Source organism: Coregonus lavaretus (genome assembly GCF_964263955.1).
Source record: "Coregonus lavaretus genome assembly, chromosome: 11".
Taxonomy (NCBI): domain Eukaryota; kingdom Metazoa; phylum Chordata; class Actinopteri; order Salmoniformes; family Salmonidae; genus Coregonus; species Coregonus lavaretus.
The window spans coordinates 46603034-46617672 of NC_139998.1; the positions used below are offsets into that span (position 1 = coordinate 46603034).

Sequence of the window (14639 nt, forward strand, 5' to 3'; positions counted from 1 at the left end):
ACTTGAGGTTTCTCTGGAGAGAAGGTAGGCTATGTTTGATAGTCCAACTGAGTCTCACAGAGGAACTGCCTTCCAACATGTTGTGCACAAACTCATCAGACCATTTCGACTGCAGATGTGTGTCTATCACAGTCTGCAAAGGCAGCATTACCTTTAGGCTCTCATATATTGTACTGTATTGTTGGGATGTGTTAATTTACATAGAGGACTGTGAATGACATACAGTGTGTGTGTACAATAGCATGTCCATAGGTAAAACATTTGGATAAAACATAATCGCCCCAAACTTTCTGATGACGTTTTTTGATGGGTTATTCATTTTCTGGTTTTCTGTCTCATTGAAATTGATGTCTTGCTGAAAATGTGTTGCATCAGTTCAGTATTTCAAGCAAGTATAGGCTCAGTATGCCAGGGTAGTACAACTTCCAAGAGGACTGGACTTCGTTATAAAGCATGGGCGGTAGTTAGCTTTCCCTGTCACAACAGGGTCGCAAGTTGGTGCAGTTCGAGCACTTTCCCTTCAGTTAATACACTGGTGGCAATGATGGGATAATCCTCGGGCAGTCTCTCATGATAATGCCTTTGATGGAAGTGTGAGGTTTGTACCTTGATGGCACAGATTGCTCTGCAATGAAAAAGATTGTTGGTTCAAACACTGTTCTAATCACTACACAAGTAGCCTATACTGAAGCTCGGATAGCATTGGATCCTTAGATTCAGTATGTGGGCAACACTCCTGCTGAACCCACAACAGTTATAGATTGTGCTTCCAACAGTCACATCCCTCTTCCTGCTAGTCCGTAATTTACCTTTATAAAATTATGATAGACTTATTATAATTATTATAAGTCTAAGTTAATGTTGAGTAAACTGAGGTTCGTTTTTACTGGAGGCTGAACACAGCTCTACTGGTATGAAAGAAAGACAAGTAGAAACAGGATTTCAAAATATCACTTTCGTTTCCACACAACAGACACACCCCCAAGTCTACTGAGAAACAGATACACAACACTTGCAGGTCAAACTGAACCGTAGGCTCAGCTGCACGTGGATAAAATCTCCAAGCAATCTCGCTAGGTTTGTATAGTTTACTTTAAGTTACTCTTTGAACATTATCTAATTTTTGGACGATCATTGGCTTTAAGAATTCAATGTTGCATGATGGTATATGAATATGTTATTACATTGACAGCATGTCCTTCAACTTCCGGACGGTATCTGGAAGTCTTCATAATTTTCCTGCACCAGTTTTGCATGGTGAGAAACCTTCATCAACACTTTCGGCAACAGTCCTGTTGGGAGAGGACGGCAAACCTGACTCGAGTAAAGTCTGCAAGGAGAATGTGATAAACACACCTGGGTGGGTTGCAGGTAAGCAAATAAGTGTAGACTATTATGATGTTGGAGTAATTTCTTAAAGGTCCAATTTTTTATCTCAATATCAAATCATTTCTGGGTAACAATTAAGTACCTTACTGTGATTGTTTCCAATGAAAATGGTCAAAAAGAAACAACAATTGCTTCTTAGCAAAGAGCAATTTCTCAAGCAATAATTTTGCTAGGACTGTATGGGAGTGCAGAAGGGAAAACTGAAAACTAGCTGTTATTGGCAGAGAGGTTTAGAACTCTCTTTCTTATTAGTCTATTAACTAATTTACTGCCTGATGTCACCAGGCAGGCCAAAACTCCATCCCACCCAAAAAGGCAAACATTTCAGGCGGTCATTTCAAACAGCTCTTACTCTAAAAAGGCATTATCATCATTTTCACAATTTCACAGTACTATTCCAACCTCATAGTGTGGAAATATATATAAAACACAGGGAAATCTGCACTGGGCCTTTAATAGCCTAACAGGGAAATCTGCACTGGGCCTTTAATAGCCTAACAGGGAAATCTGCACTGGGCCTTTAATAGCCTAACAGGGAAATCTGCACTGGGCCTTTAATAGCCTAACAGGGAAATCTGCACTGGGCCTTTAATAGCCTAACAGGGAAATCTGCACTGGGCCTTTAATAGCCTAACAGGGAAATCTGCACTGGGCCTTTAATAGCCTAACAGGGAAATCTGCACTGGACCTTTAATAGCCTAACAAGGAAATCTGCACTGGGCCTTTAATAGCCTAACAGGGAAATCTGCACTGGGCCTTTAATAGCCTAACAGGGAAATCTGCACTGGGCCTTTAATAGCCTAACAGGGAAATCTGCACTGGGCCTTTAATAGCCTAACAGGGAAATCTGCACTGGACCTTTAATAGCCTAACAAGGAAATCTGCACTGGGCCTTTAATAGCCTAACAGGGAAATCTGCACAGGGGCCTTTAATAGCCTAACAGGGAAATCTGTACTGACTGCACTGGGCCTTTAATAGCCTATTGTGTGCTGTGAGACTCATTGCCACTTTCCAGTAGACTTACCTGAACATTCATGATTTTTACTGGTTTGCTCTTACAATATACTCTTTCGACTCTAGGCCTGCCAGGGGCAGAACAGTGGCAAAGTAAGATGGAGTCCCCATGGAGGGAGGTGGCATGGACTGAGGAGTGAGTAGGGTATTACACCAATACATTCAAACTTACCTATGTACACCAACTAGGCCTACAAAACTATCCACCATGTAATCATATTGAATTGATGATGACCCATGTTTACCCAGACGCAGGGAGACCCTGATGGAGTCTATCAGTTCATATAAGCCTGGTTGTGAGGCTGTGTCTGAGGCTCGGGTTCTGCTGCTGGGGCCTATCGGAGCCGGCAAGTCCAGCTTCATCAGCTCTGTTCAGTCAGTCTTCACAGGAAGATTCACTAACCGGGCCATGGTTGGCTCTTCCTCTGCCAGCTTCACTAAAAAGGTAGAGGTAAAAAAAAATTTGAAAATATGTGAGAAACTGGGAGTATTGGGGCTGGTTGATATAGATAAATTACATGCAAAATAAAGATACTTGACTGGTTCAAAATATTGAGTTAAGTTACAAAAACTATTATTGTTAATCATTCCATATTTTTAAACCACATAGTATTTCCTAACGCATATAATTCTGTCTATGTCCTCTGTCTTAGCTCCAGTTGTTCAACATTCGTGGGCGGAATCCAAAGCAGCCTACTGCACTGGTCCTGTGTGATGTCATGGGTCTGGGAGATGGGGAGACTGGACTAACCCTCCATGATACTCTGGCTATCATCAAAGGCCATGCACCCGAGGGACACAAGGTACGTGAGGGAGAACGGACACAGGTGCCACCGGTGTGTGTAAGACAGAGTGCAAGTATTGGGAGTCAACGTTCATATAACTCAGAGTTTAGCAACGGGGCACAGTGTGTAACGGTTTTTGTTCCAGTTTAACTCTTAACACACCTGATTCAACTAATCACAGTCTGTAATTTAGACCACTATTATAAATCAGGTGAGTTAGTGCTGGGTTGGAACATAAGCATGCAGGCAGCCTCACAGGACAGGAGTTGCTCACCCCTGATATAAATGTCTCTGTTTGGTAGAGAATATTCCAATACTCTCTCAGCTGGTTGGTTTGAATAACCAAGCTAATGTTCTCATTCCCATTCATCCTCTACAGTTCAGTCCTGAGCAACCTGTGAGATCGGAGACTGTGGGCTATGTGAAGAAGCCGTCCCTTAAAGACAAGGTCCACTGTGTCGTCTTTGTGGTGGATGCTTCTAAAGTGTCCAGCTACACCAAAGGCCTAGGCGCCACCTTCCAACAGCTCCGAGAACACATCAGTGACCTGGGTGAGCACAATAGGAAGTGTTTTATCAATGGCAGTAATGGTTGTTGGAACTGTGGTCAATTCTGTCAGTTGACAGTGTGTGAAACAAATGTGTTTTGTAGGTGTGCATCAAGTGGCACTGCTGACACACGTGGACCAGGTGTGTCAGGAAACCTCCCGTGACATCACCCAGGTGTACAACAGCCGGATTGTTCAGCAGACGGTACTCTCAATAATACCCCTTATTGATGTTAGTCAGCTATTGGAATATCAGCTATTGGAACATCTGAAATTTAACCTCCCTGTATGTACAGTAGTTCTAGCGCAAATATGCAGGGGTAGGTTTATGTAAGGGTTGGTGTGAGGTGTGACCCAGGTGCGGTGCCGGATAGACAGTAGGCAGTAGGCAGAGACAAGGATCTTTACTGGTGGTACCAAAGCCAGGATACAAAATAACGGACTTGTTACGATAAAATAAAGGAGGAGCAAATTGGTCTCCAAAAAAAGGCTGACAGCAAACATACGAAATACTAACTACGACTGAAACAACAATGAAACAGGGATAACACTTCTCAAGTACCTGTACATACGTCTCGCGGTCAGACACTGATTAGTACTGTTTGCCATTGAGAAACTAGCAGAGAAAACTGAGCAAGGGAACACAGGGAAGTGAGGGCATAAATACACAGGTGAACAGGTAGACACAGGTGAGTAAGGAGGTGCCTAAGGTTGTCGGAGGATGACACCTAGTGGGTCGCTCCGGAATTGCGACCCCCCTCCTGTAACAGTGCCCCCGGAAGGCAGGTGGCGCCGAGGCAGGTGGTGAAGCCTTCCAGAACCTGGAGGCGAACTGAGGGCCCCGATCCGACACCACATCTTGGGGAAGGCCGTGGACCCGGAAAACGTGCTGCAACACCAACTTAGCCGTCTCCCGGGCCGACAGGAGTTTGTGAAGGGGAATGAAGTGGGCAGACTTCGAAAACCGGTCCACAACGACCAGGATGACTGTGTATCCATCAGAGCGGGGTAGGGTGGAAATGAAATCCAGCGAGATGTGGGACCAGGGGCGCTTGGGGATAGGCAGGGGTCGGAGCACCCCTGCTGCGGGCTGATGTGAGCTCTACGTGCGCACACACACCGGGCAAGCCGTAGCGCTGCTCTGACCAGCCTATCGATTCCCCATGAAACTGGGGTAGCAATCAGGGCGTTGGGGACAATGGGGTCGTCCCTCTCAACCAGGTCCACGGGGTCGAACTGCCGGGAGAGCGCGTCAGGCTTGGTGTTCTTCGACCCCGGACGGTATGAGATCGTGAACCGGAACCTGGTGAAGAACAATGCCCACCTGGCCTGGCGCGAGTTGAGCCTCTTGGCCCCCTGAATGTAGACTAAGTTCTTATGGTCAGTCCATACGACAAATGGATGGGCGGCCCCCTCTAGCCAATGCCTCCACTCCCCCAGGGCGAGCTTGACCGCTAGCAGCTCACGGTTCCCCACGTCGTAATTCAGCGTCGCCGGGGACAGCCGACGGGAGTAAAACGTGCAGGTGTGAGTCTTACCGTCCGTGAGGAACCGCTGGGACAGGATTGCTCCCACCGCAACGTCTGAAGCATCCACCTCCACAATGAACGGCAGGGACGTATCAGGATGACCTAGGACAGGGGCTGATGTAAAGCGCTGCATAAGCGCATTAAATGCGTTCCCCGCTTCCGGGGTCCAGGTGAAGGAGCGCACGCTCGTCTGGGTGATGGCTGTCAGGGGAGCGGCTAGGGAGATAAAATTGCAAATCAATCGGCTATAAAAATTAGCAAACCCTAAAAAACTTTGTAGTTGCTTGAGGGAGGAGGGCTGGGGCCAATCCAGTACTGCGCTGACCTTGGCTGGGCCCATCCGTAAGTCCCCCTGAGTGACGATGAACCCCAGGATGGAGACTGTCTCTGTGTGGAACATGCACTTCTCCGCCTTGACGTAGAGCTGGTGACGGAGAAGGTGTTGGAGGACCTGCCGAACGTGCTGCTGGTGTTCACTCATGTCTTTTGAAAATATTAGGATGTCATCCAAATATATACGAAGACGCTGTAGTCGAGGAGGTCCCGGAGCACGTCATTGACCAATGCCTGGAACACCGCAGGCGCATTGGCTAGACCGAACGGCATGACTTGGTACTCGTAATGCCCACTGGGTGTGTTAAACGCGTCTTCCACTTGTCCCCCTCCCAAGTCCTCACCAGGTTGTAGGCATTTCGTAAGTCCAGCTTGGTGAAGACCCGGGCTCCCTGCAATGACTCGAATGCCGTCGTCATCAGGGGGAGAGGTTAGAGGTTCTTAACCGTGATGTCGTTGAGCGCCCGGTAATCAATGCACGGCCGCTGCCCACCGTTCTTTTTCCCCCGAAAAAGAAGCCCGCGCCCGCAGGTGAGGTAGAGGGACGGATGTGACCCTCGACGAGTGCCTCGTCGATACACTCCCTCATGGCCAGCGTCTCCGGCCGGGACAAGGAAAACAATCGCCCTCGTGTGGGCATGGCGCCCGGCAGGAGATCGATAGTGCAGTCGTATGGCCTGTGAGGAGGTAGGAACTGGCTCAGAGAGGGAGGGTAACGGAACGCTCCACCCTTGGGCCAGCGTCGCGTCCATCACGTTGCCCGCGGCCCCCGAATCCACCAATGCATGTGCCCGACGCGCATTGCGCACCGCGGGCCCACTGAACCCTGACGGGGAGAAAAGTCAGGGAGTCTCTGGAGTTGGGGTCCCGTTTCCTGGCTTCTCCGGGCATGAATCGTAGTGGTGACCTGCCTGGTCGCAGTACAGGCAACGTCCCTGGCGCAGACGCCTCTGCTTCTCCATCCTGGACAAGCGCGCCTTGCGTCATTCCTCTCTCGTGCGCCTTCTCACGACGCTGATTGTCTACCCGCACCGAGAGGTCGATTAGGCCATCCAGTTGCTCAGGCAGCTCCCTGAAGGAGAGTCCTTCATCCCCTCCGATAGCCCCTGCGCGTAAAGGACGACCAAGACAGCCTCCTCCATCCTGCCTTTCGAGCCCGGGTCCGGACCTCCATGGAGTAGTCTGCCACCGAACGGTCACCCACCCGAAAGGCCGTGAGCCGCCTCCCGACCTCGTGCCCCAACACCACCCGAGAGGTGTCGAACACCTTGCATAGCTCTCAGGTGAATTGGTAGGAGTCGGAGCAAGCCAGAGTTTGGCTCTCCCACTACGCGGTAGCCCAGGAAAGGGCCCGACCCGTCAACAGAGTGATAATGTAGGCCACCCGGCCCTGCTCCGTCGGGAAGGAGGAGGGTTGTAGGCTGAATACCAGGGAACACTGGGTGAGGAATTCCCTGCAGCCCTCTGGACGTCCGTCGTACCTCTCCGGAGGTGGTAGGCGGGGTTCCCGCGATGTCGCAGGCGAGACTGGAGATGCCGCTGCCGCGGCTTCCGCTCTGCTGGCTGCCGGGGCTGGTCGGGTGTCCACCCGGCTCAGCACGGCAATCGTCAGCAGGCGGAGATTCTCGTGATCTGCTGCAGGGTGCGGTCGTGCTGGTTCAGCATAGCTCCCTGCGTTGCCAATGCGCTATGATACTGTGCTGCCTCTGCTGGGTCCATATTGGCTCAGTTTTCTGTAAGGGTTGGTGTGAAGTGTGACCCAGGTGCGGTGCCGGAGAGACAGTAGGCAGTAGGCAGAGACAAGGATCTTTACTGGTGGGTCCAAAGCCAGGATACAAAATAACGGACTTGTCAAAATAAAATAAAGGAGGAGCAAATTGGTCTCCAAAAACAGGCTGACAGCAAACATACGAAATACTAACTACGACTGAAACAACAATGAAACAGGGATAACATTTCTCAAGTACCTGTACATACGTCTCGCGGTCAGACACTGATTAGTACTGCTTGGCATCGAGAAACTAGCAGAGAAAACTGAGCAAGGGAACACAGGGAAGTGAGGGCATAAATACACAGGTGAACAGGTAGACACAGGTGACACCAATAGGATAATGATTAATCCAGACTGTGAGTGAGGAGGTGCCTAAGGTTGTCGGAGGATGAACTGCAACCCCCTCCTGTAACAGGTTTAGGGCTAGGGTTACAATTACGGTTAGGATTAGTGTCAGGGTTAGGGTTACGTTAAAGGTTAGGGAAAATAGGATTTTGAATAGGAATCAATTGTTTGGTCCTCACAAGTATAGTAAAACAAATGTGTGTGTGTGTGTGTGTGTGTGTGTGTGTGTGTGTGTGTGTGTAGATTAATAAGGCGGGGGCTCTGCTTGGCATGTCCACCTCCTACATCGTCCCGGTGAAGAACTACTCGTCTGAGCTGGACGTTGATGAGAACACAGACATCCTTCTGCTCAGTGCTGTGGACCACATCCTGCAGTATGTGGATCTGCACTTCCAGGACTGTGCAGCAACAATGCCTAACCTGTCTCTTTAAAAAGGCTGTGAAATGCTGTGTAATATAAAAATGTATAACATATGTTTATCATGTTTTATAACTTGCTTACCTTATTGTTAACTTGTTAACAGATGTCTTGCTTTGAGTAAAACAAATGTGTAAGAGCCATTTTGAACTGTGTATATGTTGTCTGTCTAAGGATTTCTTAACCTGTTTTGTACACTAGGGGCACTCTCACATGGGGTTATGGGTCACTGGCCACATGTATATAGGTACAACGTGTTAGCTTAGCACAGGTGAGCAAGTATGGTTAGCTGCAGCCCAATATGGTGACCGGAGTATGGGCGAGTGGGTGTGTCAAAAAGAGTGGGTGTATGGAAAGCGAATCAGCTAATTGGGCAGATTTGTTTTCACTCAAGACCGTTTTGCATGACTAATTTGACTACACGACTAGTTGATAAACCGGCAACGGCAACCAGTGCACCGGGTGTTGAATCATTGTGCCTGCCGACTTGATGTGCTTCCTACTTCGTGTCAAGGTTGTGTCGCTAACGTGACCATTTCTTTCTCTCACATTATTTTATTTCAAGTAGCATAGCAACTTACACAAGAAATAACTAATATTGATAACCATCTAGATGTCACCTTGATTCATACATACAGTCTACTACTCAATGGGGAGGGCATGAACGGCAACAACAAGGGTAGAGTGACGTTCGCTCCCGCTTGACAATTACTACTGTCTGGCAACAGCGTGGGAAGTAGCTACCTAGTAGCCAATATCAGGGTGACAGCTGTACATTCATTCCATGCATGAAGTACACCCATCATCAATACTTTTAATTTAAAAAAAACAATCATCAGTTTTATAACTGAAAATGTACCATTATTTTTTGTGTGTAAAACTGACAGTGAAAAATGACTCAGACTCATCCTCTGGCTAAAAAACAAAGTCCAAACTCTCACTGTATGGTAGGTCAATGTAAGGTGGTTGCAAGGTAAGAAATGGAAGAAGAAAAATACACAGCTCAATGAAAATAGTCTAACCCACGTGTCAAACTCATTCCACGGACGGCCGAGTGTCTGCTGGTTTTCGCTCCTCCTTTGTACTTGATTGATGAATGAAGGTCACTAATTATTAAAGAACTCCCCTCACCTGGTTGTCTACGTCTTATTTGAAAGTTAAAACCAAAAACCCGCAGACACTAGGCCCTTCATGGAATGAGTTTGACACCCCTGGTCTATCCTATAGCAGAGTGCTTTCGACTCACCAACTCCTTTCCACACGCCCACTCCTTTCCACACGCCCATTATTTTCTTTCAACATACCCACTCGCCCATACCCCGGTCGCCATTTTGGGATGCATCTACTCGCTTCTCCAGGTGAGGGACCCGTTCAACGGGGACAGGGTCACTCTTCCTGTCTACGGTGGCCCATAAGGCCTTTCTGGAGATAAACGAGGAAGCCACCACTGGCATGGTGACCCTAGAGATCCTAGTAAATTTACATTGTAGTCATTTAGCCGACGCTCTTATCCAGAGCGACTTACAGTTAGTGCATTCATCTTAAGATAGCTAGGTGGGACAACCACATATCACATATCCTCAATAAAGTAGCTATCAGCAAAGTCAGAGCTAGTAAGGGGGGGAAGCCAATTGCGAGTGTTGGTTCACGAAATACATGTTATTATATATGTATTTTATTAGTATTATTATTCCTAAGTCTATGATGGTGACGTTTTGTATGATCCGACTGGAATGCTTCACGGCTTATAGACACAAGACCAACTCCATCCTCTTCCTCCACACGTTTTGCTCTCCTCTGTAGAATAAGTGTAGAGAGAAACTGAATCCTTTAAGCCATATAAAAAATTGCTATTTGGGGATTGAAGAGTGCTAGCTAGCTATTATCTTTATCTGTTAAAGATAAGCCTCCAATCATAATTTAAAATGTTGGGTGATTTGAATAAATTCACTATAAGATAACAGTTTATTTCCATTTTGGTACAGTGATAGAAACTTTATTGGTGTAAGAGTGTGAATTGGAGTTGATGATCATTGATTAGTAATGTCTGGCCTGTGTCTATAAATTCCTGTGTGTCAAGTGAAATGATTGAGATGGTGGTTGGTTCTAGAGAATAAAGACATGTTTTGTAAAGCTCCTGTCTGGTCTTAACTTTCCTATAGTTGACGTTCCAATCTCCGAACCCTCTAAACGGAGTGTTATATTGGCATAGAAAAATATTATCTTGTTTTAAACTTACAGGCCTAAGCAAGCACCCTGGACTATACCAAGTAATATGAACATATTCAATCAAGCAAACCACTATATAATGTAACAGGGCATCATCTGGCAAATTCCATAATAAATAACATAATTTCACTTATAGTACGTCTTTCACAATACATGAAAATCATTGCACATCCTGTTGTGTTCTAATCAATGCACTATGTTTTCAGATAGTCCCGATATCATCTCTGTTCCTATTAGATGAGTTTGCTAATGGTGAGCCCAGCAGCAGAGGGAAATAGGTGTCTTGCTGAAAATGTGTTGCATCAATTTAGTATTTCAATCAATAGGCCTAAGTGTAGCCTCAGTATGTCAGTGTACAGCCTCTTCCAAGAGGTCTGGACTTATTAAGCATGGGTGGTAGTGAGCTATCCCTGTAACAGCCGGGTTGCAAGTTGGTGCAGTTTGAGCACTTCCCCTTCAATTGCTACACTGGCAGCAACGGTGGGATAATCCTCCTGTAGTCTCTCATTCTCATGCCTTTGATGGAAGTGTGAGGTCTGGAACTTTATGGCACAGATTGCCCTGAAACGAGAAAGATCGCTGGTTCAAACACTGTTCTAATTACTACACAAGTAGCCTACACTGAAACTCGGATATACACTTATTATAATTATTCTATAGCCTAAGTCTATGCTGAGTAGGCTGTGCTTATGCTGAACACAGCTATACTGGTATGAAACACTGTCCCTGTAGCAATACTGGGCTCGAACGAGTGATCCTCTACTTTGCAACACAAGTGACCACCCTCCTTGACAACGTATCAACTGTTTGAGGTATACAAAAGGTACCAATTGGGTAGCTCCATCAGCAACATTTCAAGCTAGCTGTGGAGTGAGCTTACGGCACGTTCTTAACTCTGTTACACAAGGAGTACTGGCACCGGAAGGGGCCCGCCCTCCCTGGCTCCCCTTGAGCCTGTGTAGGGATATGATATGATTAGGTTTTTAACAGAAAAGTAGGTTGATTTAGTTTTATTTTATTGGTAGTTTGTATGATGTTTTGTCTTCTTCCCCACATTGAAACTGTTTTGGACATATTGTTAACATCCCGCTCAGTAGGTGGCGGCATGCACATTACATTTGTGCGTGCCAGAGAAGAAGAAGAACTTCCTATCTTTCGTTTCCTCATAACAGACACACTTCTCTACTGAGAAGCAGATAGGCAATGCTTGCATGTTAAACTGAACTCAGCTGGGTCAGCGATAAAATCTCCAAGCAAACTTCTCACTACTGTTTTGCATTATTTAGGCTACTTTAAGTAAGTAAGTAGCTAAGTAAATTAGGTTCTTCTTTGAACCCTATCTGATTTTAGGATGACTGTAATTGGCACAACATTTTTGAAAGTTGTGATAAATGTTTGAATATGTTTTTACATTGACAGCATGTCCTTCGGTGGCTTCATGCAACCTGTTAAGGTAGGCCTAACTGAGATTTCTGCACCAGTTTTTGGTGGGGGTACATCTTTCTCAGTATTACCGTTAGCCTCTGAAATCCCAGTGACTACATCGGCAGGGGACGACAAATCCAAGTCCAGGAGGAGAATGACAAAAAACTCTGAGGAGAATGGGATAAACTCATCTGGGGGTTTTGCAGGTAAGCAAAATAACAGCATAGACTATCATGATGCCGGAGTAATTTCAAAATAGCGTATTGTGTGCTGTTTAATTGCCACTTTCCAGTAGACTAGACTTACCTAAACATTCATGATGTTCACTAGTTTGCTCTTACACTATACTCTATCGACTCTAGGCCTGCCAGGGGCAGAACAGTGGCAAAGTAAGATGGAGTCCCCATGGAGGGAGGTGGCATGGACTGAGGAGTGAGTAGGCTATCACACCAATAAACTCAAACGTACCTATGTACACCTAATAAGGTACTAAACACATGGGTAGACAATGCTATGTTTCCTACCCGGTCGGAAGACAGTGACAAACATAACACGCAGAACCCGTTCTACGGGCATGTGGGGGGAGGGTTCTTGAAATGTAACATTCAATAAAAATGTAGCTGCTGGAAGTTACCAGACCATTCTAGACGTTTTGACTAATACAAAATTCTCCATACCTCCAAAAGAGTCGTGACATAACAACAGGATTTGGAGGCATGGCTACGTGAGATTACATCTGGTGTAATCAAAATTAATTTAAAATGAGCCATGTTTACCCAGTCGCAGGGAGACCCTGATGGAGTCTATCAGTTCATATAAGCCTGGTTGTGAGGCTGTGTCTGAGGCTCGGGTTCTGCTGCTGGGGCCTGTCGGAGCCGGCAAGTCCAGCTTCATCAGCTCTGTTCAGTCAGTCTTCACAGGAAGAGTCACTAACCGGGCCATGGTTGGCTCTTCCTCTGCCAGCTTCACCAAAAAGGTAGAGGTAAAAAACAACAAAGTATTTGAGTTTGTGAGAAACTGGGAGTTTTGGGGCTGGTTGATATAGATAAATTACATGCAAAATAAAGATACTTGACTGGTTCAAAATATTGAGTTAAGTTACAAAAACTATTATTGTTAATCATTCCATATTGTAAACCACATAGTATTTCCTAACACATATAATTCTGTCTATGTCCTCTGTCTTAGCTCCAGTTGTTCAACATTCGTGGGCGGAATCCAAAGCAGCCTACTGCGCTGGTCCTGTGTGATGTCATGGGTCTGGGAGATGGGGAGACTGGACTAACCCTCCATGATACTCTGGCTATCATCAAAGGCCATGCACCCGAGGGACACAAGGTACGTGAGGGAGAACGGACACAGGTGCCACCGGTGTGTGTAAAACAGAGTGCAAGTATTGGGAGGCAACGTTCATATAACTCAGAGTTTAGCAACGGGGCACAGTGTGTGCCGGTTTTTGTTCCAGTTTAACTCTTAACACGCCTGATTCAACTAATCACAGTCTGTAATTTAGACCACTATTATGAATCAGGTGAGTTAGTGCTGGGTTGGAACATAACCATGCAGGCAGCCTCACAGGACAGGGGCTGCTCACCCCTGATATAAATGTCTCTGTTTGGTAGAGAATATTCTAATACTCTCTCAGCTGGTTGGTTTGAATAACCAAGCTAATGTTCTCATTCCCATTCATCCTCTACAGTTCAGTCCTGAGCGGCCTGTGAGATCGGAGACTGTGGGCTATGTGAAGAAGCCGTCCCTTAAAGACAAGGTCCACTGTGTCGTCTTTGTGGTGGATGCTTCTAAAGTGTCCAGCTACACCAAAGGCCTAGGCGCCACCTTCCAACAGCTCCGAGAACACATCAGTGACCTGGGTGAGCACAATAGGAAGTGTTTTATCAATGGCAGTAATGGTTGTTGGAACTGTGGTCAATTCTGTCAGTTGACAGTGTGTGAAACAAATGTGTTTTGTAGGTGTGCATCAAGTGGCACTGCTGACACACGTGGACCAGGTGTGTCAGGAAACCTCCCGTGACATCACCCAGGTGTACAACAGCCGGATTGTTCAGCAGACGGTACTCTCAATAATACCCCTTATTGATGTTAGTCAGCTATTGGAATATCAGCTATTGGAACATCTGAAATGTAACCTCCCTGTATGTACAGTAGTTCTACTGTGAACATCCTTGACTGACTTGTGTGTGTGTGTTTGGTTTTACTGTCATGGTGGGGACCAGAAGTCTTCACAAGGATAGTAAAACAAGGAAAATGCAGACAAGTGGGGACATTTTGACGGTCCCCAGAGGGAAAAAGGCTTTTTTAAGCTCAGGGTTTAGGTTTAAGGGTTACAATTAGGGTAAGGGTTAGAATCAGGTTTAGGGGTTAGGTTTAGATTTAGGGTTAGGGTTACTTTTAGGGTTAGGAATAGTATCAGGGTTAGGTTAAGGGTTAGGTGTTAGGGAAAATATGGTCCCCCCAATTATTTGGTCCCCTCAAGTATAGTAAAACAAACTTGTGTGTGTAGATGACCAAGGCTGGGGCTCTGCTTGGCATGTCCACCTCCTACATCGTCCCGGTGAAGAACTACTCGTCTGAGCTGGACATTGATGAGAACACAGACATCCTTCTGCTCAGTGCTGTGGACCACATCCTGCAGTATGTGGATCTGCACTTCCAGGACTGTGCAGCAACAGAGCCTAACCTGTCTCATTAAAAAGGCTGTGAAATGCTGTGTAATATAAAAATGTATAACATATGTTTATCATGTTTTATAACTTGCTTACCTTATTGTTAACTTGTTAACAGATGTCTTGCTTTGAGTAAAACGAATGTGTAAGAGCCATTTTGAACTGTGTA

At 46.2% G+C, this 14639-nt stretch overlaps 2 protein-coding genes across 7 annotated transcripts; both read left to right on the forward strand.

Moving 5' to 3' along the window:
- The first annotated feature begins 989 nt into the window (after positions 1-989).
- Positions 990-8276, forward strand: LOC311137771 (interferon-induced protein 44-like). Of its 3 annotated transcripts, none has more exons than XM_084172358.1 (8): positions 990-1077; positions 1249-1371; positions 2471-2540; positions 2654-2849; positions 3058-3207; positions 3569-3740; positions 3841-3941; positions 7958-8276. In XM_084172358.1, exons 3-8 carry the CDS (start codon positions 2503-2505, stop codon positions 8144-8146), a joined length of 846 nt encoding a protein of 281 aa, XP_084028484.1. In that variant the 5' UTR covers positions 990-1077; positions 1249-1371; positions 2471-2502; the 3' UTR covers positions 8147-8276. The 3 variants fall into 3 exon arrangements, with proteins under 3 accessions (XP_084028484.1, XP_084028483.1, XP_084028482.1); XM_084172357.1 differs by having other exon boundaries at positions 996-1077; positions 1193-1371; XM_084172356.1 differs by having other exon boundaries at positions 1010-1077; positions 1193-1371; positions 2654-2855.
- Positions 8277-11507: 3231 nt separating this feature from the next.
- Positions 11508-14625, forward strand: LOC311137703 (interferon-induced protein 44-like). 4 transcript variants are annotated; one of them, XM_084172252.1, is made up of 8 exons: positions 11508-11657; positions 11781-11992; positions 12149-12218; positions 12567-12768; positions 12975-13124; positions 13486-13657; positions 13758-13858; positions 14308-14625. In XM_084172252.1, the coding sequence occupies exons 2-8, from the start codon at positions 11782-11784 to the stop codon at positions 14494-14496; spliced, it is 1095 nt and encodes a 364-aa protein (XP_084028378.1). In that variant the 5' UTR covers positions 11508-11657; position 11781; the 3' UTR covers positions 14497-14625. The 4 variants fall into 4 exon arrangements, with proteins under 4 accessions (XP_084028378.1, XP_084028380.1, XP_084028381.1 ...); XM_084172254.1 differs by having other exon boundaries at positions 12567-12762; XM_084172255.1 differs by having other exon boundaries at positions 11512-11661; positions 12567-12762.
- The last annotated feature ends 14 nt before the right edge of the window (positions 14626-14639 follow it).